The 27,521-nt window shown below is 43.9% G+C and overlaps 2 protein-coding genes across 3 annotated transcripts in view; one reads left to right on the top strand and one right to left on the bottom strand.

Moving 5' to 3' along the window:
• LOC148356159 (tetraspanin-8-like) lies at nucleotides 1–15,452 on the bottom strand. Its single transcript, XM_088347303.1, has 8 exons — nucleotides 15,313–15,452; nucleotides 9,496–9,558; nucleotides 9,315–9,434; nucleotides 4,343–4,417; nucleotides 4,187–4,282; nucleotides 1,329–1,439; nucleotides 1,173–1,256; nucleotides 1–109 (listed from the first exon to the last, which is right to left on the bottom strand). Exons 1-8 carry the CDS (start codon nucleotides 15,367–15,369, stop codon nucleotides 38–40), a joined length of 678 nt encoding a protein of 225 aa, XP_088203429.1. The 5' UTR covers nucleotides 15,370–15,452; the 3' UTR covers nucleotides 1–37.
• A 4,271-nt stretch (nucleotides 15,453–19,723) lies between these two features.
• Nucleotides 19,724–27,521, top strand: part of ptpro (protein tyrosine phosphatase receptor type O) — a 50,013-nt gene continuing 42,215 nt past the window's right edge. For both annotated transcript variants that reach the window (XM_088347724.1, XM_088347725.1), the window contains exon 1: nucleotides 19,724–20,019. In XM_088347724.1, the coding sequence (XP_088203850.1) occupies nucleotides 19,942–20,019 (78 nt within the window). In that variant the 5' untranslated portion in view covers nucleotides 19,724–19,941. The remainder of the gene's footprint in view (nucleotides 20,020–27,521) is intronic.

The raw sequence follows: 27,521 nt of genomic DNA on the forward strand, positions 1-27,521 counted from the left end.
TCTTCTAGTTTGTCGGGGTTAGTTGCAGTGGCGGGACTCAGGCGGTGGTGGCGCCGTCTCGCTTGGTGATTTGACAGTAAAGGATCATGGAAAGAACCATGCCGGCGATCTAAACACACAAACACAAGAACTCTTTAGTGCCATATTTATTCGTCTAGAACACAGGTGTCAAACAGGCGGCCCGCGGGCCAGATCGGGCCCGCTAAGGGATTGAATCCGGCCCGCGGGACAACACTCAGAGAAGCGCAAGAGAAAAACAAGCTGAAGGTTGAAATGTGTCAACTTGATGTTGCCAAAGAAAGGTGCCTCGAGACAAAGACACTGTACCTGTACATCTCTCTCTCTCTCTCTCTCTCTCTCTGTGTATAAGCTGAGAAAAAGTGAAAGAAAAATGGTACAGTGGAAGCTCGGTTCTCGACCATAATCCGTTCCAGAACCCTGTTCGAAAACCAATTTGTTCGATCACCGAAATCACTTTTCCCATTAAAAATAATGTCAATTGTTTTAATCCATTCCAACACCCGGAATGTTTACCTTGAATGTTTAATGAAAACATAAAGCTAACCCAGGCTAATCGTACGTCCGCGTTTTCGTAATCTTCCCTACGAAAGATTACGCTAACATGAACGTGTAAAAATAAAAAAATCAGGTCGTTTACAAATCATTTAGCACCACAAGTGGCTGGCGCTTCATTGGAAAGGGGGCTCCGTTCCAACACCCTGAATGTTGGGCCCAGTTCCAACACCCTGAATGTTTACCTAGAATGTTCAACGTAAACATAATGCTAACCCAGGTTGATCGTACGTTCGCGTTAGCGTCATCTTCCGTACAAAAGATTACGCTAACATGAACGTGTAAAAATAAAAAAATCTGGTCATTTACAAGTCATTTAGCACCACAAGTGGCTAGCGCTTCATTGGAAAGGGGGCTCCGTTCCAACACCCTGAATGTTGGGCTCCGTTCCAACACCCTGAATGTCTACCTTGAATGTTTGACATAAACATGAAGCTAACCCAGGCTAATCGTACGTTCGCGTTATCGTAATCTTCCGAAATTTCTCGAAATTTTTAGTGGGACTACGATTTGTTCAAACTGAGAGGCGTTCGAAAACCGAGGTTCCACTGTACATTGATTTGTCATGAAAAACAAGCGTGTTCTGTGCGCGTTCTGACCATGATAATTGCGATGGCGAAGGCGATACCGATGACCACTTTCATGTTCTTCTCCATCAGACGCACGATCTGAGTGGCGCACGGCTGCAAAAGACAAACACCAGCGAGTGTTAAATCGACACCGGTCGGCGCGCACAAAGGAACCGAAGGATTTACCGTGTCGTAGGTGTTTCCGGGGCCGCATTGGGATTCTGAGGCCACGCATCGGCAAGAATCCGGCACCACGTCCCAATCCGACGCTCCGTTCACCAAACCGCAACATTTAAGCTGCAAGTCACAGAATGGAATCGTTAGCTTGATTGAAATCAAATTCAAATATTTGTAAGGCCCTCTGGAGAAGGAGAGGAAGACTGCAAAGTAACTCAAGTGTTCCCCCCCCCTTCCTTTAAGTCATTTTTTGCACAATTGACACTGTAATAAAAATAGGATAATATGCAAATGTTGGGTGGGGTTTAATGTGGGCTTTTACTCCCCCGGGTGGAGTTAAAGAGCCTCATGGCATGAGGAAGAAATGATCTCCTCAGTCTGTCGGTGAAACAAGATATGTGAGGAAAGGGACCTAAGGAGGGATCATCCACACTGATAAGGATGGTAGCAAATGGCCTCGGGAAGGATTTGAAGCCATAGAACCAACCAGTGTGGGCCCGCTTATATTTACATTTTTGATACAAGGAATCAAATGAAGCCCAGAGTCAAAACTTGACGCCCACGTTTTAGAGACAATTCGAAGGTCAAAAATCTGTAGAAACTTTCTCTCCGACTTTCAGGACCAATGAGTAAAACCTCTGTTTCTTCCTGGTTGAGCAGTAGGAAGTTCTCCGCTATCCACGACTTCATATCAAAAAGGGCTTTATAGGACTTGTGACGTCCCCAAAGAGAAGCCTATACACGTTAGAAAAGTACTGGGCCTAAAATTGAAACTTTGGGAACCCCACTTTTGACTTCATGGCTTCTGGAGGAACATGCATCCGGTACTTATTGAGAAATCTGTGAGGTAAGAACAAAAAGTGTTCCAAACTGAGTCCATTTCATAAAACGTGATGATCTATTGCAGACCTAGGCACTTCTGGGTTCTTCCTGTGGCGAGCAGCAGCCTTTCCAGCAGCTCTGTGTTATTTCGCTCTTTTTGTCATTTATTGTTTGAAGTGTCTGCTTCTATCTTTGGTGTTTTTCGTCCCGTTTGACAACTACACTTTGGATGACTTTCTATCCTATGGTTATGGGTTTTCACGCCCAAAAATGCGTTTATTCGAGGAATCAACTCCTTGCCCTGAAGAATTCTCGGGCCCTATCGTGGATGGAGAGACGGAGCTAAGGCTAAGCGGCTAGCGGCGTTATAAGTCTTCGGTACCGTCCGTGATCGTGGGAAATGTGATTTCTTCCGAATAAGACCGATGAACGGACTGTGCTGGTGAAAAACATCATAGCGTACTGGGAGTGCAGTTTGCTGTGTTTAGTGAAACGTGGCTCACGTTGTCAGCAGTATCAAGTTCCTAGGGGTGCACATTACAAACAAACTCACCTGGTCCGTGAACACTGCATCACTGGTTAAGAGGGCACAGCAGCGCCTGTACTTCCTGCGGAGGATGAGGAGAGCCCACCTGCCCCCACCCTCCCTAATTACATTCTACAGGGGCACCATAGAGAGTATCCTGACCAGCTGTATCTCTGTGTGGTGTGGAGGCTGCAGCGCTACCGACTGGGGTAGTGTGAGGAGGGTAACGAGGACAGCAGAGAAAATAATCGGGACTACACTTCCCTCCATTCAGGACATTGGCCAGAAGCGCTGCCTATCCCATGCTAAAAACATTACCGGGGACCCCTCTCACCCCCATCATGGACTGTTCACTCTGCTAGCCTCTGGGAAGAGGTACTGCAGTGTGCGGTGCAGGACCACCAGGCTCCGCAATAGTCTAGTCCCCCTGGCCATTAGACTGTTAAATGGTCAATCTAACATATAGTTAACTTAAATCTAAACGGCTGCTAATCTGACCTTTTGCACTACTGGCAGTTTTTTTTTATAGCTTGCCACTCCTTGCACATTGCTCTCTGCACTATTGTAATTACAGCGTTATTGTTACAGTGTTAATGTTACTGTGTACCTGACTTGTTAACCTGACTGCCCATTTTGCACATCTGGTTAGCTACTCTTCTTGCACTATCGGCACTATGGTAAAATACTATACGTAGCCAAAATACAATACAACATTATTTATATCTGTACATTCAAGGAAACTGTGGGGGTCAGATGCATCGACATTTCGTTCTGTATACACGTGTACTAGAATGACAATAAAGTAGATCTGAATCTGAATCTGAATCTGTCTAGCATCCCGGACGCTAACGTCGAGCTACCCGGCTTCAGCGCTCTTAGGGCCAACAGGGACACAAAAGCCTGCGGGAAGCGGAGAGGACTCGCTATCTACGAGAACAGGAGGCGGTGTAACCCTGGGCACAAAGATTTCCATTTGCTGCAGGGACGTCCAACTTTTGGCCTAGCGTGTGACGTTATCCACTCCGCCGTTGCTAAACTACAACACAGCACCCCGAGGCCATCGTGTTAATCTGTTCATAAACAACAAAAGGATACTGCTGGAAGTGTGAATTTCCCTATGGGGATGAATAAAGTATCTATCTATTTATCTTCTGGAGGGCCATACATATGTCCCGCTTGATTTGGGAGGTTTCTCTTCTTCAACTCGGGTCATATCGATTAGCAGCACGTTAGCAAGCTAACAGGACCTTGTTAACGATCTCGGTGATTTCAATCATTTTTATCGGAGCAGAGAAACGGCAAAAATCAGGTAGGACGTGCGGTCCTCCAGGACCTGAGCGTGATCACGAGGTGGTGTAACCCTGGGCACAAAGATTTCCATCTGCTCCAGGAACGTTGAACTTTTGGCCTAGCGTGTGACGTCCTCCACTACGCTGTTGCTAAACTATAACACAGCACCCTGAGGCCATCCTGTTAATAAACAACAAAAGGATACTACTGGAAGTGTGAATTTCCTAACCTCCTTCTGCAATTTCTCTAGTTCCTGCCTGACATCCTCGGGCTGAGCGGAGAGCGGCGTCAACTTCTGCAAACTTTCCTTCACCCAATCTTTCACCTGCACAAAGCTGATGTCATTTCCTGTCGGTGACAGGAAGCGAGCGTGACATGACACTACCTTGTTCTCAGCCACGGCACCCACGATTCCCGCCGCCAGCAAAAGGATGAAGATGAGCAACAGACTCACAAAAAACTGTCAGAAAAAAACAAAGGTGCGCGTTTTAAAGGCACAGCGCGTATTGTTTAGTGCAGGGGTGCTCACATGGCTAGCAACCAGTTGAGGGTGTCCCCTGCCCACTGCCCGAAGATAGCTGGGATGGGCTCCAGCCCCCCCGCGACCCTACTGAGGATAAGCGGTAGTGATGACGTCACGTCGCGCTGTCCCGGCGCCGATCGAAGGCGACGCGTCACGTCGAACCCAATTTTGACCATTCCCTATTCTGGCTTTATTTCAAATGGAGACGAAACTGAATACCGAGCAGAAATGGATTCACTTTCCACCTGGTGTCATGAGAGTAATCTGTTATTGAATGTAGGTAAAACTAAGGAGATGATAATGGATTTCTGTACTAAGCCTCCCCCGCATGTGCCACTGTCAATGAATGGTAGTGAGGTGGAACTGGTCCATTCATTCAAGTTTCTGGGTACTTACTTGTCAGCTGACCTCACATGGACTGTCAATGGTACTGGCCTCCCGTCCCTGCATAGTATCTACATCGATCGAACTAGAAAACGGACACTAAAATTAGACGATCCCAGTCACCCTGCTCGCAGGTACTTTGATTACCTGCCGTCAGGTCGCCAGCTTCGCTCCATTGCGAGCAAGACTTCAACGGGAATTGATTTAGGTTATTATGTATAGTATTATTATGCCAACGGCGTTCCTCCGACCTATTCTACTCTAGTCTTGTTATTTACATGTTCTTTTTTTTTTTTAACTATTCTATATAATTATCTTGTATTATACACTACAATATCTTTTTCACTCTATTCTTTTTATTCTTTTAAATCTATTATTTTATCATTATTGAGTGTCAAATCATTTCTTATATATATCATGTTTATGGTTTATACTGGCTGAATAAAAATAAATACATACAAATACATACATACAGATAATGGATGGATGGGTTGATATTTCGTGGAGTCATTTGCCCTGAAAATGCCACTTCCAGCCGTTATAAATTGCTTTTATTTTTTAGTATTAATTTCCTGTTTGTCGTTGCGTACCGTCTGGTAACTTGATACACAAAGACGGCAGAAAGCGGAGTTTGGCATTTTTCAAGAGTCAAAAGGTTCATTTTATTTACTTTTTAGGTTTTCAAATGGAATTAAAGTTTTGCACAAAATGTTCAATTGTTTCATCTTTTAAGTCGATTATTTCATGAGTTTAGCATTGTTGTTTGCGCGTGAGCGCTGATCGAAAGGTGAAAGCGATGTCTTCGTCGGATTGGTTGCTCAGTAAGTCAATCATAAAAGGGGATTGCTGATTGGCTGGCGGGTCAAATCCTTCCTTGCGCTTCCACAAGTACTACCTCCGGGATCACCCGGTAGATCTCCATCTACGTCACGAGCACCCGTGATTTAGTGCCTCATTCAGGTTTTTTTCTAGTTTTGTTTTAGTTTTGTCACTGTTTTGCCCTTAGCTTCTTTTCTTTCACACAAAAAAATAAAAGATAGAAATTCGGACTAAAAGAAATTGCTCCACTGAAAGATATTTTTTAATTTAAGTCCTATTTTTGTTTTCCTTGTTATAGTTTTTTCCCCTTTTTTTTCCCAAGGGATTGTACTACAGTAGTATTACTGTAGTTGCATTTTTGTAGCATTTCTGTAGTCTTAATTTTGTCGTATTACTGCAGTTTTATTTTTGTTGTATTTTTCTACAGTAGTATTACTCATTTTGGGGGTATTTTTGTAGTATTACAGTACTTTTATTTTGTAGTCTTTCTACAGTTGTATTTATAACGTATCTTGGGGACAACGATGGCCAGGGTTGGGTAGAGTTACTTTAACTGGATTACTTTCAATGACTTTTGGATTACTCCAACACCGAATATGCTCATAAAAGACAACAGAAACTAAATAGGAATAAAATGACTCCATTTTGTGCAGGTTTGGGGAGTAACGGAATACATGGAAGGGCAAAAATGATGTTTGGATTGATTTTCATTTTGTTTCTGTGGCATTTGATGTTCGTTTTGCCGAAGATCAAAGAGATCAAAGCCAGGAGAGAAAGCTTACCGCGTGTTGTGAGTCATCATTTTATTCATATTTAGTTTCTTTTGTCTTTTATTAGCATATTTGCTATTGGAGTCATCCAAAAGTCATTGAAAGTCATCCAGTTCAAGTAACCCTACCCAACCCTGACGATGGCATGGAAAAAAATATTAGTGGCATTATATGTACCATTATATATCTAGTCATTATATTTGGAGCATTTTGGTTTGGCGGGCTGGATAAAAAAAAGAGGCATGTGGCCCGCGGTCCGCCATTTGCCCACCCAGATTCTCAAACTGAATTTGCCCCTGATCGTCAGAAAGATTTAATTGATTTTTTTCCGCCACAGATTTTAGTTTCCTGATTGTCCACATGATGGCGACAAAGTATCGTCTGGAGCAGATCATGGAATCTAGCATCCATATTATTTCGAAAATTATAAAAAAAATGGATTAAGTAGAGTCATTTTTGCTCACTAAATGTTGGAGAAAATACATTTTGGAAGAGGAGGCTTAAAAACTGGGGATTTCACAGCCGGTATTGTTCGTTTGTTGCCCAAGTTTTGAAATTGGCCTGAGAAAATTGGAGTCATGGAGAAGGAAACAGAGACAAAATGGAGAGAGGAAAAGAGGTAGGAGAAAAAGAAGCAAGAGAGAGAAAAGAGAGAGAAAAGAGAGAGAAAGCAAAAGAGAGACACCGAAAGATAAATGGATAAAAAAAGAGACAGAAAGAGAGAAGAAAGGAGAGAACGAGAAATATAGAAAAAAAGAGACAAAAAGGAGAAAGAGAGAGGGGGAAAAGAGAAAGAGAGAGGAAGACACGGAGAGAGAGAGAATTATCGATTTACAGCATTTCCAAAACGACACGCACCAATGGATGTGCTTTTTTTTTCGTTGGTCCAAAAAGTTCTATTCATTTCACACAACGTGAGCCTCACAAAGGGAAGAAGACATCATTTTCCGCCATCTTGCTGCTAAGGGTCCTGACAAAAGGGTGGGCCAAAAAAATAAAGAAAAATGGTTCTCTACAGTCACCGCAACTTTTATTCCTTTGTGATTTTTAGCACTCTTTTTCAATTGCGCAACAAAAAAAATCACACACTTTCCCTTTAACTTTCTTATTTAGAAAGGGGGCTCAAACGATCATCCTCAGGGCGGCAGATGGCCCCCGGGCCGCGTGTTCGAGAGCACTGGGTTAAGGGTTTACTTAGTTCTCTTGAAAAGCGCGATAGAAATGCAGACCATTTACCATTTAGCATCTTGATTATCCTCAAAACGTTTGGAAACTGACTCCCTATTGGTGTGTGAGTGTGTGTGTGTGTGTGAATGGGTAAGTGTGAAGCACATTGTAAAGCACTTTGGGAGGTCTTCATTGACTTGAAAAGCGCTTCAGAAATGCAGACCATTTACCATTTAGCATCTTGATTATCCTCAAAACGTTTGGAAACTGACTCCCTATTGGTGTGTGAGTGTGTGTGTGTGAATGGGTAAGTGTGAAGCACATTATAAAGCACTTTGGGAGGTCTTCATTGACTTGAAAAGCGCTACAGAAATGCAGACCATTTACCATTTAGCATCTTGATTATCCTCAAAACGTTTGGAGGCCGACTCCCTATTGGTGCGTGAGTGTGTGTGTGAATGGGTAAGCGTGAAGCACATTGTAATGCGCTTAGGGAGGTATGCTATAAAAATGCAGACCATTTACATTTAACATTTAGCAAGAATTGTCACATTTTGGGGTTCAACAGCGCTGGCCAATCAGAAGCGGGTTTGAATGGCACCAACCAATAAAGGCCAGGCAATGTTTGACGTCTGTGCGCGACCGTGAGACGGCCACCAAAACCAACGTGACTGCACGTCATTTCAGGAATTCATTCATGAAATGGGACTTTGAGGAAAGTCAGAAGAGCTCAAAGAAATAAGGATCTCCAGCAGGTGCTCTGCGGATTGTTATCGCGTCTGGGAATCGACCGAGGCGGGAAAGCTAACAGCTAGGCTAACAACTCTGCGGAACGTGACGCCATCGTTTGCGAAACGGAGATACTACCGAGGAAAACCTTGCAGAAGTCACCCGATCGTCAGGCGCCCTTTATAAACACATTACAATGTGCTTCATGCTTACCCGTTCACACACACACTCACACACCAATAGGGAGTCAGTCTCCAAATGTTTTGAGGATAATCAAGATGCTAAATGGTCTGCATTTCTATAGCGCTTTTCAAGTCAATGAAGACCTCCCTAAGCGCTTTTCAATGTGCTTCACACTTACCTGTTCACACACACACTCACTCACCAATAGGGAGTCAGCCTCCAAACGTCTTGAGGATAATCAAGATGCTAAATGGTCGGCATTTCTATAGTGTTTTCAAGTCACTGAAGACCTCCCAAAGCGCTTTACAATGTGTTTCACACTTACCCATTCACACACACACTCACACACCAATAGGGAGTTAGCCTCCAAACGTCTTGAGGATAATCAAGATGCCAAATGGTCTGCATTTCTATAGTGCTTTTCAAGTCAATGAGGAACTCCCAAAGTGCTTTACAATGTGCTTCACACTTACCCATTCACACACACACACTCACACACCAATAGGGAGCCAGCCTCCAAACATTTTGAGGATAATCAAGATGCTAAATGGCGCCCTTTCAAAAGGAGAAGTCCTCCAATCAGGTTGTACTGTTGTATAACGACATTGAAAACCTGCAATTCTATTTTTTACGTCTAGATCTCTACGCGTTTACGTCTAGGAACGCCACCTTTTCTTTTCGACCGAAAAATCAGAAATTACGACACAGGTTAGAAGAAAAGACGTTTCTATCGGTGTCCGATGTCAGCCAGAGCGGGAGTCACAGGTGTGTAAATTCCTGACCAGTATGAGCATGCATCTGTTCTCCTTGATGGCGCCGCAACATCCCAGGAATCCCAGAAGCAGGATGATGACCCCCACCGCGATCAGGAGATCGATGCCCGGCAGAGCCTTGTTGGTGATCTGAAGAAAGATTTGCTTTGGAGATTCGTTTCGGGATGTCCGGAAAGAGATGGCTCCTTACCTGGTTGCTGTCCTTGCTGACTTTCAGGTAGATGGCCACGCCCAAAATGATGCAACCGCACAACTGCAACCAAAATAGAAAAATATAAGGCGCACCTAATTTTTTTTTTTTTTAAAAGCTGACTATGCGCCTTATAATCCGGTGCGCCTTATATATGGATCAATATTGATTTGTAAGGTCTCGCAACCAAGAGACACAGGTTTCCTCCAAATCAAACAAAACAGGACAGAGCAAAACAGAATGGGAAATGCAGACAGAAAATGCAAGACAGAAAATGCGATGAGCCAGCACCCGCAAAACCCCAAACCCCCCTTAAGAAGCAAACGCGCAAATTAGGCGATCTGCTTCAGCTGTTGCCCAGGGGGCGGGGCCAACCGGTTGCCACGGCGACCATGCTGGACACGACAACACGCTTACAAAACGCAGTCACGCAGTAGAACACGGAAATAGAGCAGCAGCAGGAGAGTTTAAACTTAATGAATCGATGGTGCGGAAGTGGAGGAAGCATGAGGATGAGCTGTTTACGTTTTACATTTTACAGTTATTATGTTATTGCTTTATTGTTTTGCACATTATGAGTGTCACTATATTGCGATTGCACTATCGTTTAATTTACCATAACAGTATCAGACATTTTTTTTGCGTGTTGACTAAATGGAGGAAAAGTAAAATGTTATGCCTTGCTGTTGTTCAAAGATGTGTCACGAAAATGCTTTACCTCAGAGAAAATAATAAAACAGCTGTTTATACATTTTGGGAGTGAATGGAGTTGTGGAAAGCTTGTTTGTTATCTATTAATAAAGTTTGACTGACCTATCTGACTGTTTTGTTGAACTTCCCTTTAGCGCGGCACCATCTAATGGTTGCATAACGTAACTACATCCTCTACTGTAGCCAAGTCAAGTCAAGTCACATTTATTTATATAGCCCTTAATCACAAAAATGTCTCGAAGGACTGCACAGGATTACAATTACAAAATTGCACAATTACCTGATCTTAAACCAGCATACACTTAAAGCACCTTATAATGCGGTGCGCCTTATGTATGGAAAAAGTTTTAAAATATATCATTCATTGAAGGTGCGCCTTATAACACGGTGCGCCTTATAGTGCGGAAAATACGGTACTTTTGGATGACTCAAATAACAAAAAAGCTAATAAAAGCAGTTGAGGGTGTCCCCTGCCCACTGCCCGAAGATGGCTGGGATGGGCTCCAGCATCCCCGCGACCCTACTGAGGATAAGCAATGCGGATAATGGATGGATGGAGTCTGAGAAAGGGCAGCAAGTTCTAAGGTCTTGGGAACCTCCTGTGTGGGTTCAAATCCAGCTACTGGACTTCCTGTGTGGAGTTTGCATGTTCTCCCCATGATTGTGTGGATTTCCTCCCACATTCCAAAAACATGCATGTCAGGTGAATTGGCCGGTCCAAATTGTCCCTAGGTGTGAGTGAGTTGTCTGTCCTTGTGTGCCCTGCGATTGGCTGGCAACCAGTTGAGGGTGTCCCCTGCCCACTGCCCGAAGATGGCTGGGATGGGCTCCAGTATCCCCGCGACCCTACTGAGGATAAGCAATGCGGATAATGGATGGATGGAGTCTGAGAAAGGGCAGCAAGGCAGCGCAGTGGTAAGCGAGTGTGCGGCACAGTTCTAAGGTCTTCAGAACCTCCTGTGTGGGTTCAAATCCAGCTACTGGACTTCCTGTGTGGAGTTTGCATGTTCTCCCCATGATTGTGTGGATTTCCTCCCACATTCCAAAAACATGCATGTCAGGTGAATTGGCCGGTCCAAATTGTCCTTGGGTGTGAACGAGCGAGAGGATTTTCTGCCCCAGTTCAGGGTGTCCCCTGCCCATTGCCCGGATATGGCTGGGATGTGCTCCAGCACCCCCGCGACCCTACTGAGGATAAGCGGTGCAGATAATAGACGGATGGTTGAATCGGTGTGGAGTCAAAGAGAAATGGGGTGAAAAATGGGAATTCCTCCGGACTTCCTCCAACTTCTCGACGAGTCACGGAACGTTGGGGTAGAATGACCCCGAGGCTAACAAGCTAAACGGGCTCGCGGAGCACATTCCATTTCTGTGCGTCATTTGTTATTTCTCTTAAGATAATACCACGTCTTCCTGTTGGCTCGCGTCCCCAAGTTTGTGTTGTGTGAAAACCCACGTTAAAAGGTGTACATCGGGGGTGTCAAACTCATTTTGACTCGGGGGCCACACGATAGAATAAACATTCTGTCGGGGGCCGGAGTAGTAGATTAAAGAGAAAGAAAAAGAGAGATAAAGGATTAAGAGAAAGAGGGAGGGAAAAGGAGAGAGGGTGGGACAAAGAAAGAGAGAGAGAGAGGAAGAAAGAAATCCAAAGAGAAATAGAAAGAGGAATAGAAAGACAGAAGGAGAGAAAAGAGGAAAAGTGTGAAGGGTATGAAGAAGGAAAAGAGAGAAAAGGAAAAAAGGAAGTTAGAGTAAAAGGTTAAAAGACACAGAGAAATAGAAATAGAGAGATACAGAGAGTGAAAGAGACAGAGAGAGAGAGAAAAGGGGCGAGAGAGAGACAGAGAGAGAGAGAAAAGGGGTGAGAGAGAGAGAGAGAGAGAGAGAGAGAGAGAAAAGGGGCGAGAGAGAGAGAGAGAGAGAGAGAAAAGGGGTGAGAGAGAGAGAGACAGAGAGAGAGAGAGAGAGAGAAGGGGTGAGAGAGAGAGAGAGAGAGAGAGAGAGAGAGAGAGAGAGAGAGAGAAAAGGGGTGAGAGAGAGACAGAGAGAGAGAAAAGGGGTGAGAGAGAGACAGAGAGAGAGAAAATGGGTGAGAGAGAGAAAAAGGGTGAGAGAGAGAGAGAGAAAAGGAGTGAGAGAGAGACAGAGAGAGTGAGAAAAGGGGTGAGAGAGAAAAGGGGTGAGAGAGAGACAGAGAGAGAGAGAGAAAAGGGGTGAGAGAGAGAGAGACAGAGAGAGAGAGAAGAGGGGTGAGAGAGAGAGACAGAGAGACAGAAAAGGGGTGAGGGAGAGAGAGAGAAATAAATACAAGTACAGTGTCTTTGTTGGAGGCACCTGTCTTTGGCAACATCAAGTTGACATATTTCAACCTGCAGCTTGTTTTTCTCTTGCGCTTCTCTGAGTGTCGTCTCGCGGGCCGGAATCAATCCCTTAGTGGGCCTGATCTGGCCCGCGGGCCGCCTCTTTGACACCTGTGGTGTACATGAACGCAGCGCCTGGCCACCGGAGTGCATAGTAGGCCCACGCCCTGAAACCAGGTGTGTGTGTCTTTGAGTCTTCTAGTAGTCAGGGAGAGGCAGCCGCCAAACCCGTTGTGAAGACAAAAGACCTTCAGGTGACAGGAAAGGCTGATATTACGACCAGTGTCAGGAATAACGCGTTACATACCTGGACTCCCTACAATAAACCTGACCAATGTTCCCTGTCATTTTCCTTAGGGTCTGGGCGTTCACACAAAGTCGGTGAGCAACGCTTGAAACAACAGTGAGCCACGGCAATCCCGAGTGTGGCAACTAAATCAAGATCAAACATGTCCAAAACTTGACATCAAGTTACATTTTGCTGAGTTTCCGGCAATGCAAACATTTTTTTTCACTTTTGAATGAATTGACTCATTTATTATTGCAAAGGCAGACTATTTACCATATAGCATCTTGATTATCCTCACAACGTTTGGAGGCTGACTCCCTATTGGTGTGTGAGCGTGTGTGTGACTGGGTCAGTGTGAAGCACATTGTAAAGCACTTTGGAAATTCTTCATTGACTTGAAAAGCGCTATAGAATACCATTTAGCATCTTGATTATCCTCAAAACGTTTGGAAAGGTCATTTGTTTATACAACAATTCTTTCGCAAAATTTTCATTTTTTTTTCCTGGTATCTTTTGACGCAAACATACAAACATTTTTGTTGGCAACAAGATTGACTTGATATAATTGGAAATGATTTGAATGCAACACAAACTTTTTCTTCTTTTTTCCGTGTTTTTTTTCTACTTTTTTTTTAATTCCTTTAAAAAAAAATCTCATTGTGTTGATTTTTTCCAAGCTGTTACTTTTTTCTTTTTGTTCTCTATTTACTTTTTTTCCTAAATTTCTTTTTCTTTTTTTCTGGCTTTTTCCTAAATTTTTCCTTCTTTTTTTTCTTCCTTTTGTTTCTTTTTTTTCTCAGCTTTTCACTACTTTTTCATTTTGGTATTTTTTTTCTTTTTTGTTCTATTCCCCCCTTCCTTTAAGTCATTTTGTGCATAATTTTATAAAATATTTGGTCATGTTGGGATAAAAGAAGCAAAACCAACCAGAAGAGCTGTTCAAGACCCGAAAGAGCCGGTTCCTTTTCGTGAGCCGAGCCGAAGAAGCCGGTTCTCGAAAAACTCTACTAACTTTACTCAACTTCGTTCTACTTCGACCTTGACTTCCAAATACCGCATTTTGAACACAACGTCAGGGGAACCCGTGTATTTTGACCTTTATGCACTGTAACTTTGACTTAAGTCGCTTCTTTATTAGTAATTTTGAGCCCTGATTTTTGTGAGCTGGCTAGATTTTCTTGTGCCCTGAGAATGTGCGAGCAGTGTGCAATTGCGCATGCGCGCAGCTTAGAGGGAGCACTGCACCTGAACCCCCTCCAATCCATCGAAACCTCCTTCAATCTGCAGACAATGCCAAGAGTAGCACAGGGGACAGTGTGTCCTACCTGCTGCATCTGGACTAGGATTTTGCACCTACCCACCCAAAAAAACAATTCAATACCCTCCCTGAACTGATCCACCTCACCCGCAACAGACTGCAGGCAGTAAGGGTGGGCTCAGCCACATTCCTGGTGCTTACTCTCAACACTGGGGTTCCACAGGGATGCGTGCTGAGCCCTTTGGGTTTTTGTTCAGGACATATTGTTCAACCCATTTTGTCGAGACGGTCTCCAATCTTGAAATGAATTTCATACAGGTGTCGGCCTTTGCTCTTTCCATCAAGCCAAGGCAGCACGGCGGCGCAGTGGTTAGCGCGTGTGCGGCACAGTTCTAAGGTCTCGGGTTCAAATCCAGCTACCGGACTTCCTGTGCGGAGTTTGTATGTTCTCCCCGTGCTTGTGTGGGTTTCCTCCCACATTCCAAAGACATGCATTTCAGGTGGATCGGCCGGTCCAAATTGTCCCTAGGTGTGAATGAGCGAGTTGTCTGTCCCTGTGTGCCCTGCGACTGGCTGGCAACCCGTTCAGGTTGTCCCCTGCCCACTGCCCGATGATGGTTGGGATGGGCTCCAGCACCCCCGCGACCCTACTGAGGATAAGCGGTGCAGCTAAATGAGATGTTAAGCCAAATGAAAATGCTCCGAGGGCCAGCGACGGAGGGTGAATTTATTCAAGATTCCTACAGGTTAAGGCAAGTTAAATTCAAGACGTTTAAAGACTTTTTTTCAATGCCTTTTGAAATCTAATTTAAGATCAAGTGGACAAAAAAAACGTTTTCATTTTGCGCACAAAACCAAATATGTTCTTCTCATAAAAAGTCTAAAGTAAACGTCCCTGTCCCGAGTCCCCCGGACCCCTGTCCTCCTCACTCGTTTTCCCTGCACTTGGGTGGGCAATTCCAAGGCAAGAAGAGGGGTGGTCTCGTGCGTAAAACCGGTACGGATCCGTGAAGTTGCGCTCTCGAATTTACAAGTACTTCGTCAAAAAATCGGAAAAACAAAGTCAACTATGGAGTTGGTAAAAAAAATCCCAGTTTCCGAAGCGCCCCCAGATTTGTCTCCAAACAAAAAGCAGATTTGGACACACTGCCGACGGCGATAACAAAGACATTCGAGTCTTTCAACAAAACACTCACCCAGAAGAGAAGATTAAAGAAGAAGAGAAGATACTTGATGCATTTATTGACAGCCATATCGTCTCGATCCTTGTCACTCGTCCAGGTGCGACTTCCTGACTTCTCCGACCGTCCGGACTTACCTGTTCTCTCTGGCCACGCCCACCTCTCTGACGTCACCCCGGCAGGGTTGGGTAGGGTTACTTGAACTGGGTTACTTTCAATGACTTTTGGATGACTCCAATACCAAATATCCTAATCAAAGACAAAAGAAACGAAATAGGAATCAAATGACAAAATTTTGTGCAGGCTTGGGGAGTAACGGAACACATGGAACGGCAAAAATGATGTTTGGATTGATTTTCATTTTGTTTCCGTCGCATTTTATGTTGGTGTAACAGAGTTGAAATTTGATTGTTTTGAATGTTTTTTAGAATTCTCACGAAATCTGTGTTTTTGTTGTATTACTGTTAATATTCCGATACCTCATTCAATTGTTAAGTCGTGCGACTGTCTTTTTTATTTGGCACTTTATGGGCTTCAGCGCTTGCCGTAGCTTCAGCTCATTTGCATCGCGCTGAAGGTAAGATCTGCCCAATATCAGTTGGATAAAAAATGCATATTTTGCTAGATATAGAAGCTGCTTTCACAAAATAGATAGATAGATAGATAGATACTTTATTCATCCCCGTAGGGAAATTCACACTTCCAGCAGTCTACCCCGTTGTTTATTAACAGATGAACATGATGCCCTAGGGGTGCTTGTAGCGGAGTGGATGACGTCACGCTAGTCCAAAAGTTCGACATCCCTGCGGCAGATGGAAAACTTTTCTTTGTGAAAATCCAGGGATACACAACCTCGTGTTAGCAAGTCCGCCTCCTCTCCGATTCCCCCCGGCTTTCGTGTCTCTGTTTAGCGGCGTTGAAGCCGGATAGCTCCGGGTGGCTACACGTTAGCATCCGGAATGCTAAACGTGAGCCACGTTTCCGCAAAACACAGCAACTGCGCTCCCTGTGCGCTTCGATGTTTTCCACCAGCACTTGTTGGTCTTATTTGGTCGTGAGTTCACATTTACCATGATTACGGATAGTACCGAAGACTTATAACGCCGCTAGCCGCTTAGCTAGCTCTGGCTCTTCTTCCACGATAGGCCCCTTCATCACGCCGGCACGAGAATTCTTCAGGGCAAGGAGTTGAAATTCCTTCAATACACGCATTTTTGTGCGCTAAAACCCATGTCCATAGGATAGAAGTAATCCATAGTGTAGTTGTCAAAACGGGAAGAAAAAACACCGAAGATAGGAGCAGACAATAAAACAATAGGGCAGCTGCTGGAAAAGGCAGCCGCTCGTGGCAGCGCCGCTTTGAACATTTTTGTATATAAAGATATATAAGTTGTGCTAAATGATGTATATTTAAAAAAAAGCACTAAATAAGAAGTAAAGTAATACAGCTTGAAATGATGATGCAACATGTTTTGATGCAAACACGCCACAAGGTGTGGCCTGTTGAGTGATGACCCGTTTTTTGTATCTTTAATGTTTTAGATGATGCAGTCGTGAACAGATGCCCCTGATTTTTTTATCGTTTTGTTTACTAAATGCAGGTACGTGGGAAAGTTATGTTCATTGTTATTATTGAAGTTTCACTATTAATGTGCTCGCATGTTGTCTGCTTGCTGTAGCGTCAGCTAATTTGCATCGCGCTGAAGATAATTGCAGTCGTGAACAGATGCCCCTGACTTTTGCATTGTTTTGTTTACTGAATGCAGGCAATAAACCGAGTGACTGTGAAACCTTGTGTCGTGCATGAAAGAGGGTCGTTATATTAGTTTTGCCGGAGATCAAAGAGATCAAAGCCAGGAGAGAAAGCTTACCACGTGTTGTGAGTCATCATTTTATTCCTATTTAGTTTCTTTTGTCTTTTATTAGCATATTTGTTATTGGAGTCATCCAAAAGTCATTGAAAGTAATCCAGTTAAAGTAACCCTACCCAACCATGATAACAGCGATACAAAGAAAGGGGGTGAGAGGGGGGAGGGAGAGCGAGAGACAGAGAGAGAGGTAGTGAGAGAGAGAGAGAGAGAGCTCCCCGTGTTTGGGGGGGTGGGGGGTTACAATTATTATTTCCCCCCATTTTTATTTGTTTTTTTTTTAATTTTTTGCACTGCACTGTTTCCAATGTTTGTCAATGAGCTTCCATTGAAATCCATCCATCCATTATTTATCCTCAGATGGGTCCCCAGCCATCTTGGGCATTGGGATAGTTCTGAGGTTATGAGATCCAAAATCTTCCTGTATGGAGTTTGCATGTTCTCCCCAGGCACTCTGGTTTCCTCCCACATTCCAAAAACATGCATGTCAGGTTGATTGGCCTAACTGAAATCTTAAGCGTGAATGAGTTGTCTGTCTCCGTGTGCCCTGCGATTGGCCGGCAAGCAGTTCAGGGTGTCCCCTGCCCACTGCCCGACGATAGCTGGGATGGGCTCCACCACCCCCGCGACCCTACTGAGGATAAGCGGTGCAGATAATGGATGGATGGATGATTTTGTGCAGAATATGACATTATTAGTAGTAATATACTAAATACAGAGACCTCCCAAAACCTGTCTTTTTCCTGCTTTTTCTCTTCTTTTTCTTCTTTCTTTTTTTTCACCCTGGGTTTTGTTCTACATTTCATTTATTATTTTATTTCTTTTTTATTGCATTTTGTTTGTTCTTGCTTTTTTCCTCTTTTTCTTATATTTGCCTTCTTTTTTTCTTAAATATTTTTTATATTCCCCCCAGCTTTTTACTTATTTTTTTCTTGCTTTATTTTTGCTTCGTATTTCGTATTTTCCCTTTTATTGTGACGAAACCAGAACAGACCAGTGGATCCCAGAGCATTCGTTTTAGTCTTTTTATTAAGGAAGCGTTCAGGGCTTGCTGGGGGGATAACTTCGGATCGAGTGGTCAATCGGAGTGCGGAAATCAGGCAGGTCGTGTTTACCGGGGCTGGAGAAGAGATCAAAAACGTGGGACGGAAACAGGTCGGATCGGACAGAATCGGGTAAGCAGAGTTCTAAACGAACAGGATATCGGGAGAAACACACAGAGTTACAAGAATGTACGCTCTGACACTTCTCTCTGGGCGCAGGGCGCTTAAGAGAGGAGTGCCAGCCAATCAGAAGGCGCCCACCCAGGCGCCCCATGATTGCTCCAGGTGATCTGAGTTACTAATCATGACATTTTTCTTATATTTGCCTTCTTTTTTTCTTATATATTTTTTTTATATTCTCCCCTCCACAGCTTTTTACTAATTTTTTTTCTTGCTTTATTATTGGTTCGTATTTTCCTTTTTATATTCTTTTCTTCTTCTTTTGTTTGTCTTTTTCTCCCTTTTTACCACTTTTTATTGGGGTGGGCAGAGCGTGTCTTTTGTCGGGCACTCACCACCCCTGCCCCCCTGGTAACGCCCCTGCCTGTCCCACAGCTTCAAATTTCCACCCCACAAAAAAGAAACGTTGCATATGTAATAATACATTTTGTTTCATTGAAATTCTTGCTGAAATATTTGTATAGTTTTTGGTAAGTGTCCTCCAATGATGAGTCCAACAGTGCCACCTGCTGGTATGGGGTAGGGTTTGGTTTGGCTTTTGATATGTGACCGGGAGGCGGGGTTTTTGGCAGTCGAGCTGCTAACGGTAAGACACTTTTTTTGGTGCTCCACAAAAGAAGTTAATTTTAAACATTATATCCCCAGCTGATAAATCTCTCAACATGCACAGTAATGTGATTGATGTTGTCAAGCTGTTTGGATTTATTTTCGTTTTGTTTCGGTTGTGCTAAAATGTTAATTCCCCTTATAGAGATCAAAGAGATCAAAGCCAGCAGAAAAGCTAATGTTGTGACTCATTTCATCTGCAGGTGAATTGTATCCGTTTTTATACTCATAATTGTTCTTCTTTCTATTTTCTCATAGATATTAAAAAGGATGATGTTGGTTAAAATTCAGAATAAAGAAAAATATGTTGAATTGTTAAAAGTATCATGTTAAAATGGATGTAAAAATGTATTGTGATATTCTAAAATGTATTTTATGTCAATTGAAAAGAAAGCTCTTTGATATGCTTTGGGCAGTCTACAGAGAGAGCTGCTAACGAGATCAAAGAGATCAAAGCCAGCAGAAAAGCTAATGTTGTGACTCATTTCATCTGCAGTAACTGTAATAAAAACCTCATCATCCAGTCCAGCGTGAATGTGGATCTTTGGTGGGACAAGTACACCGCGGTAACCCATAGAAAGCAACGATTCGAAATATTAAATACATCAATTCTATTTAATAGAAAGTGAAGATGAAGCTGGAGGGGGGAAGGACGAGGGAGGTTGGGGGAGGTTGGGGGAGTTAGGGTCCCTCCCATCCTCCCCCCTCCCTCCTGGGCGGGGCTTGGCGTCCATCGCAGCATCTTTTCGCCTTTCGCCTTCGGTCCTTCGGCCGCAAGCGCCCGAGCGGCGGATCCACTTCCGGTTATCTCTGGCCGCAAAGAGACGAAGCGAGACAAAGATGAAAAAAATGATGAAAATGAAACTGAAGCCGGAGATGAAGCTGAAAACGAAGATGCTTTAATCCCGGCTCGACGAAGCAGACCAGGAGGCGCATGCGCAGCCAGCATGCGGAGGCGCCATTGTCCGCTCCGCCAGCAATACAAGACGATGCTTCTTTTCGCACAATTGTTCTGCTCGCTTCAGGTAAGAGGTGGGGATTCGAATCCGCGACCCGTTTGCTGCGCGCGCGCGCTCGTGCGTTCGTGCACAAGGCGATAGACGAAAGTGGGTCAATCGGCTGCAGCCTGGCGTGCACGCGCGCCGCCCCCAGCATCTGGAGCTGGCGAGCGCGTGCACGGAGCGGCTGTCTGACGAGTGCGTTAGCATCGTGCTAGCTGCATGCTAACACAATGGAGGGTCGCGCTTTTAGGTTCCGGGTTCGAATCCGTCGCCTTTCAGACTGTACTTGAAACCATTTTTTTCTTACTTTCGCCATTTTCAGGCTACACTAACAGAAAAACGCTAGCACGAGCGTCAAATCATTCTCCTACTTCCCCCTCTCTTCCCTTTTACGACACAGCGTTGCTAAAATTAAGATAAAAGGGGAAAGGCGATGTGGAGAAAAACGAGAAAGGCTCTTTGAACTAAGTCAGGCATTGTAGACACATCTTGATTTTTAAAAGACACCTCCAACTTGTTCAGGGTTATTTTGAGCATCAGTTTTGTCCTAAAGAATAGTTTTGAAACAAGGTGCAAGCAGAGTTCCTTTGTAAAAATGTCACTAAAAAACTGCAAACGAGAAGTATACGGATCTATTTTATTTCGCAATTCTCATCATGGGAATTGAGGTGTCATTATTCTTTCAATATATTCGATAGGAGCAAATCTTGGACATCTTTGAAATGTACAAAAATCTTTCCTCAAGCGCCTCGTTGAGCGTTCGTCCTTTTTTCATAACTTGCGGACATTACGCGTGAAAAAATGTTTCGGGTAAGGGCCGAAGCGGACAAGGCATTCCCATGCGTATTTGAATCCATCTCATTGGCTAAGAGACAGGAAACCGTTCTTAGAGAAGTGCTACAGCACTCCAGTTGCTAGTGGCAGAAACACGCTATTGAACTCAAGACGTTAAAATCGTGTATTTTATCTTCAAACTAAGTCATGATAATAGAAAAACCTGGTGGAGGGGGTGCTGGGTGAGAGAGCGTCCGGATTCTGCTATTGGTGCTGAGATCCATTCACCCAATCAACCTGCGCTGGCATTTTCACATGTTTACAGTTTGTTCTGTGGGTTTTCATCGCAAAGTGTCTCAACAGTAGATGGTTTCATGAGCTTCCATAGAAACGATTCCTTAGAGATGAACAACCAAAACAGGGTCTGTTGGTCTAACATTGTGGGTAAACCAGGGGTGGCCAAACCGCAGTCCATGGGCCACATGCGGTCCGGCAGGCTTCTTCATCCGGCCCGCCAAACAAAAAAGCTGATAGTAAAATGAAAATATATATCAGTGCTTCAAACAGGGACTTCATTTTTTTTTTTACTTTCTGAAAAGAAAAGAAAGAAAATACCACAGAAAAAATACTACTACAGTAACACTACAATACAGAAATACTACTCCGGAACTTCAACGACAGAAATACCACAAATATTCAACTCCAGTAATATTAAAAAAATACTGAAGAAATACTACTATGGAAATACTTCCAAATTACTGTAGAAATACTACGGACTTAGTAAATACTTTTAAAATTACTCCTACAGAAAAATTCCTCTACAGCAGGGGTGTCAAACTCATTTGAACTCGGGGGCCACACGAGTGAACAAACATTCTGTCGGGGGCCGGACTAGTAGAATAGAGAGAAAGAAAAAGAGAGATAAAGAAATAAAAGAGGGAGGGAAAAGGAGAGAGGGCGGGACAAAGAAAGAAAAAGAGAGGGAGAGAGCGCGAGAAACAAAAGATAAAAAGTCGTGAGAGAGGGGGAAAAGAAAGGGAGAGGAAGAAAGAGATCCAAAGAGAAATAGAAAGACAGAAGGAGAGAAAAGAGGAAAGACAGCGGGAAGGGTAAGAAGAGAGAGAGAGAAAAAAGAGAGAAAAGGAAAAAGGAAGTTTGAGCAAAAGAGGTTAAAAGACACAGAGAGAGAAACAGACAAAGAGCAACACAGGAAGAGAAAAAGAGAGACACAGAGAGAGTGAAAGAGACAGAGTGGGAGAAAAGGGGTGGAAAAGAAAGAGAGAGAGGGAGAGAGCGTGAGAAACAAAAGAGATAAAAAGGGAAGTCGTGAGAGAGGGGGAAAGAAAGGGAGAGGAAGAAAGAAACCCAAAGAGAAATAGAAAGACAGAAGGAGAGAAAAGAGGAAAGAAAGCGGGAAGGGTAAGAAGAGAGAGAGAGAAAAGAGAGAAAAGGAAAAAAGGAAGTTAGAGCAAAAGAGGTTAAAAGACACAGAGAGAGAAAGAGACAAAGAGGAACAAAGAAAGAGAAACAGAGAGTCAAAGAGACAGAGACAGAGTGGGAGAAAAGGGGTGGAAAAGAAAGAGAGAGAGAGGGAGAGAGAGAGAGGGAGAGAGCGTGATAAACAAAAGATAAAAAGTCGTGAGAGAGGGGGGGAAAGAAAGGCAGAGGGAGAAAGAAATCCAAAGAGAAATAGAAAGAGAGAAGAAGAAGGAGAGAAAAGAGAAAAGAAAGTGCAAAGGGTATTAAGAGAGAAAGAGAAAAGAGAGAAAAAGAAAGTTAGAGCAAAAGAAGTTAAAAAGACACAGAGAAAGAAAGAGACAAAGAGCAACACAGGAAGAGAAAAAGAGAGACACAGGGAGCGTGAAAGAGACAGAGTGGGAGAAAAGGGGTGGAAAAGAAAAAGAGAGCAAGAGAGAGAGAGAGAGAGAAAGAGAGAGAGAGAGAGAGAGAGAGAGAGAGAGAGAAATAAATACAAATACAGTGTCTTTGTTCAAGGCACCTGGCTTTGGCAACATCAAATTGACCTATTTCCACCTGCAGCTTGTTTTTCTCATGCGCTTCTCTGAGTGTTGTCTCGCCGGGCCGGATTCAATCCCTCAGCGGGCCTGATCTGGCCCGCGGGCCGCCTCTTTGACACCTAAGCTCTACAGTGATACCATAATATCAAAGACTATGATAGTAATACTACAAAAACACTACAGCCGTACGGCAAAAATATTCTTTAGAAATACTACAGAGATACTACATAAATATGACAAGAATACCACAATGGAAATACTCCACATAAACTACAAAAACTACAGCAATATTACGAAAATACGACAGAAATACTACAAAAACTTGACTGCAAAATATTAAAAAACAAAAAAATCAAATCAGTGTATTACAACTAATGTATTTAAAAATCAACATAAAGAACAATAACAGGTAGATATCGGCATGTATATTTATTCAAAAATGACAAGAATACGATTTGTCTCCAGGATGGGCCCTTGGGCTAAATTTTGGGCCCCCATGTTGCCCCGACTCCAAATAGTTGTCCACCCTTGGTGGAAACTGTTATGAACCCAACAAATGGTTTTGTGTGTTTCTTCGGCTTTGCCTACGCTACATTTGAAAAGTCACGAAGAAGATGACCGTGGCCCCCATTTCATCATCCAGGCACATTCCTGGCTCACGAGCCACACGTTGCTGACCCCTGATTTAATAGACTCAGGGTTCAAGAACATACCGCAAAGCTGGACGTAGGAGTAAAAGCAGAAACGGGGCGGCAACAGGTTTCAGGCAGGAAAACAGGACAGGATAGTGTCGGAGAGTAGGAAAGCTTGCCTAGCTGAGAGCGTAGGTTCGTAGACGATCTGACAGCTTCCTTTCGAAAAGACGGGAGTTTAAAAAGAGTCCACTTCTTCCTCGTTAAGCAAAAAACTCTTCTGTCGGGGGCCCAGCGCCAAGCTGACGGCCGGCCAGCTCGCGGGGCCCCTATTTGGGGGGTTGGGGGGTCCCCCTTTCGGGGGCCCTCCGCGGCCCCTATTTGGGGGTCTCTTCCGGGGGCCCTCATTGGGATCGACACAATTGCCTTTGTCCGCTCAAAGAGCCTTGACATTTGCTCAAAGCCTTACTTGGCCCTCATCAGGGGCCGTTTAAGGTTCAGAGCTTTTGGGGGAGCACCCGGACCGGGGGTGGGCAAACCGCGGCCCGCGGGTCCACATGCGGCCCCTCGGGCTTCTTCATCCGGCCCGCCTAAACAAAAATGCTCAAAGATGTGTATATATCACTAAATATAGCACTAGTAATAATAAGTTTGGTTTTTTTTTTGGGGGGGGGTCTCAATTGTTCCATTGTGTGTCTGCAGCAAAAATACTACAAAAGCTAGTACAAAATTGCCACAAAACTCAAGTTTACTGCATAAATACAGGGATCTAACATATTTTGACTTCATTCTGATTTGAAAAAAAATACTAGTTATATTAAAAAATACTTAAGAATGACGACAAAGATACTTGTACGGAAATACTTTAAAAGTCTTCTACAGAAATACTACAAAAACACAAATTAAGACAAAAGTAATGCTACATAGATATTACGACAGAAAAACTACAAACATATAGTATGGAAATACTACAAAAATACTAGTGGAGATATACTACAACATAAAAATACAGTAATACTATAATAAAGTAAAGTAACACTATAAAGATACTACTCGAGAAATACTACAACAATAAAATACTATTAAAATACTTCTGTAGAAATACTACCAAAAAATACAGTAATACTATAAAATACTACTGATATAGTACAAAAATGTCATGGTTGCCATGGTGCCCAATTGGACCCGCCTGTGGGGAGCCAGCTGCAGCTCGTTGACGGATTGGATTTCTGTCTATATAAAGCTCAGCGCTCTTTTGTTTCGGTTGTCAGCCCGTCAAACGAACTTCTGCCCCACAAGACGTGGGTTCTGACTCGGACCTGTTTTCCTGTTGGTATCTCCAGTCTGGTATTGTTCCAGTTTATTTTTCTCCTGTTTAATTTCAGGTTCCAGTTTTGTTTTTGTCCTGTTTGTTAGTTACTTCAGTTTTTGTTCCCGTCTAGTTTCTCCTGTTTATTTTCTTTATCCTGATTCGTTATCGATCTCGTCGGTCTCTGGCTTCTTGTCTTTCCACGCCAGACCGGCTACCCGATGTGCATGACTCCCCATTCCCGCGATTGGCTCCTGTATCTGTTCTAGTTTCCTGACCAAAAATTGTACTATAGAAAATACTCCCAAAATAGGAACGCAGAAATATTACAACATAAAAATACAGTAATACTATAATCAAGTAAAGTAACACTATAAAGATACTACTGGAGAAATACTACAACAATAAAATACATTAATACTATAAGAATACTACTGTAGAAATACTACCAAAAATACAGTACCCGGTAATACTATAAAATACTACTGATATAGTACAAAAACGTCATGGTTGCCATGGTGCCCAATCGGACCCGCCTGTGGGGCGCCAGCTGCGGCTTGTTGACGGATTGGATTTCTGTCAATATAAAGCTCAGCGCTCTCTCGCTTCGGTGGTCAGCCCGTCAAACGAACTTCTGCCCCACAAGACGTGGGTTCTGACTCGGTCCTGTTTTCCTGTTGGTATCTCTTGAGTAACGGAAGCTGGCATTAGTTTGTACGGTACCGGTCCATGTTTAGAGAGAATTCTCTTTTTTTTTTGTCCGTTGAAGCGTCATCGCCCCCTAGAGGACACGTGCATACTATACTTTCACAGTGTACTATAAAACGTGTACTAGTGCAAGGATTATGGACCAAATATGTTGATATATTAGGGGACCATGCAAAAAATGAAGGTAGCGTTTCCCAGTGGTAAATTTGTCACAGACCAGGAACGGAGACAGGACCCAATTGCGTTCGTTTTACTCAGTTTTATTTAGAAGGATGAAAGGACTTGCACCCCCGTTCCGGGAATCGTCGGTCACGGGTAGCAGATGACAGGAACGCGGAAGTGGCTCTTCCGTGTCGAGCGAGGGTCGTCGTAGACAGAGAGAAAACAGGTCGACGGCCGGGACGGGGAGCAAAACTGAAACGGGTTCAGATAAGAGGTCGGCAACAGGGATCAGGCAGGATACAGGGCAAAACAGGTCGATGGCCGGGACAGGGGAGCAAAAGCAGAAACGGGTCCAGAAAAGAGGTCGGCAACAGGGATCAGACAGGAAACAGGGCAAAACGGGTCGATAGCCAGGACGGAGGAGTAAAAGCAGAAACGGGTACAGAAACAGGTCAGCAACAGGTATCAGGCAGGAAAACAGGGCAAAAACAGGTCGGTGGCCGGGACGGAGGAATAAAAGCAGAAACTGGTCCAGAAAAAGGTCAGCAACAGGTATCAGGCAGGAAAACAGGGCAAAAACCTGTCGATGGCCGTGACGGAGGAACGAAAGCAGAAACGGGTCCAGAAAAGGGTCGGCAACAGCTTTCAGGCAGGAAACAGGGCAAAAACAGGTCAATGGCCGGGGCCGAGGAGCAAAAACAGAAACAGGTCCAGAAAAGAGGTCGGCAACAGGTATCAGGCAGGAAACAGGGTGAAAACAGGTCGATGGCTGGGGCAGAGGAGCAAAAGCAGAAACGGGTCCAGAAAAGAGGTCGGCAACAGGTATCAGGCAAGAAACAGGGCAAAAACAGGTCGATGGCCGGGACGAAGGAGTGAAAGCAGAAACGGGTCCAGAAAAAGGTCAGAAACAGGTATCAGGCAGGAAAACAGGGCAGGATAATGTCGGAGAGTACAAAAGCTTGTCTAGCTGAGAGCATAGGTTTGCAGACGATCTGACAAGTGTTTTCAGGAAGACAGGAGTTTGAAAAGAGTCAGGGAGCCAATCAGGTCCCGTGGCTGTCGCAGGTGCCCCGAATCAACAATCATGACAAAATTGTAACGGGAAGAATTTCCTGCAACTGAAAATGGAAGCTAGATTTATAGCCAACACCTTATATGAGGAGAGATTCGTCTCTAAAACAAATATATTCCCAATATACTTCAATCTAGAAATCAAACTTGAAAAATGGCTTTAAAAAGTGCTTGAATTTGGCCGTGAAGGTAGTTCTAGTCAGGGATTTCGATGAAGAATTGAGTTTAGCCTGTCTAGTTGAGAAGCTTATCGGACGATGAGGGAACGAATGGGGGTCAGGGGGGTTTAGGGGGATGGCTATTGGCGATCTCAGGTCATGTGACGGCCACAGAATGAAAACAATGAAGGGCTTGATGGAGGGACGGACGGAGGCTGAATGAACCTTCTTATTCCTTTCCGACAACATCTGCGCTTCACTCTTGACTTTTTTCCTCATCGCTCGCTCGAAATCAATTCGTGATCCAGTCGAACGGAAAGACTCGAATACCAAACTGGAGAATGGATTTCATCTGGCCTGCTGTCGTCACTTTTTGTCAAAAAAGAATCAAGTCTGAAGGGGTCAACTATTTGTATTTGGGTTCCAAAATTGGGGTCCAAAATGTGGCCAAAGGGCCCGTCCTGGTGACTTACCCAATAGTTTTCATTTATGAATAAACATATTATATGTTATATTCCAGGCAGCACGGCGGCGCAGTGGTTAGCGTGTGTGCGGCACAGTTCCGAGGTCGTGAGATCGAACCTTCCTGTGTGGAGTTTGCATGTTCTCCCCGTGCTCCCACATTTAAAAACATGCGTGTCAGGTTAATTGAGAGAGAGATCGTGAGAAACAAGAGATAAAAAGAGAAGTCATG

The sequence above is a fragment of the Urocampus carinirostris genome, chromosome 11, assembly GCF_059441175.1.
Source record: "Urocampus carinirostris isolate Australia breed hairy pipefish chromosome 11, RoL_Ucar_1.0, whole genome shotgun sequence".
NCBI lineage: Eukaryota > Metazoa > Chordata > Actinopteri > Syngnathiformes > Syngnathidae > Urocampus > Urocampus carinirostris.

Coding starts and splice junctions, on each gene's coding strand:
- LOC148356159 (XM_088347303.1), bottom strand. CDS start 15,369: ATGGCTGTCAATAAATGCATCAAGTATCTTCTCTTCTTCTTTAATCTT. Junction 4,418..9,314: donor ACAGATGCATGCTCATACTG/GTCAGGAATTTA, acceptor TTTTTCTGACAG/TTTTTTGTGAGTCTGTTGCT. Junction 1,440..4,186: donor TAGAGAAATTGCAGAAGGAG/GTTAGGAAATTC, acceptor TGTGACTTGCAG/CTTAAATGTTGCGGTTTGGT.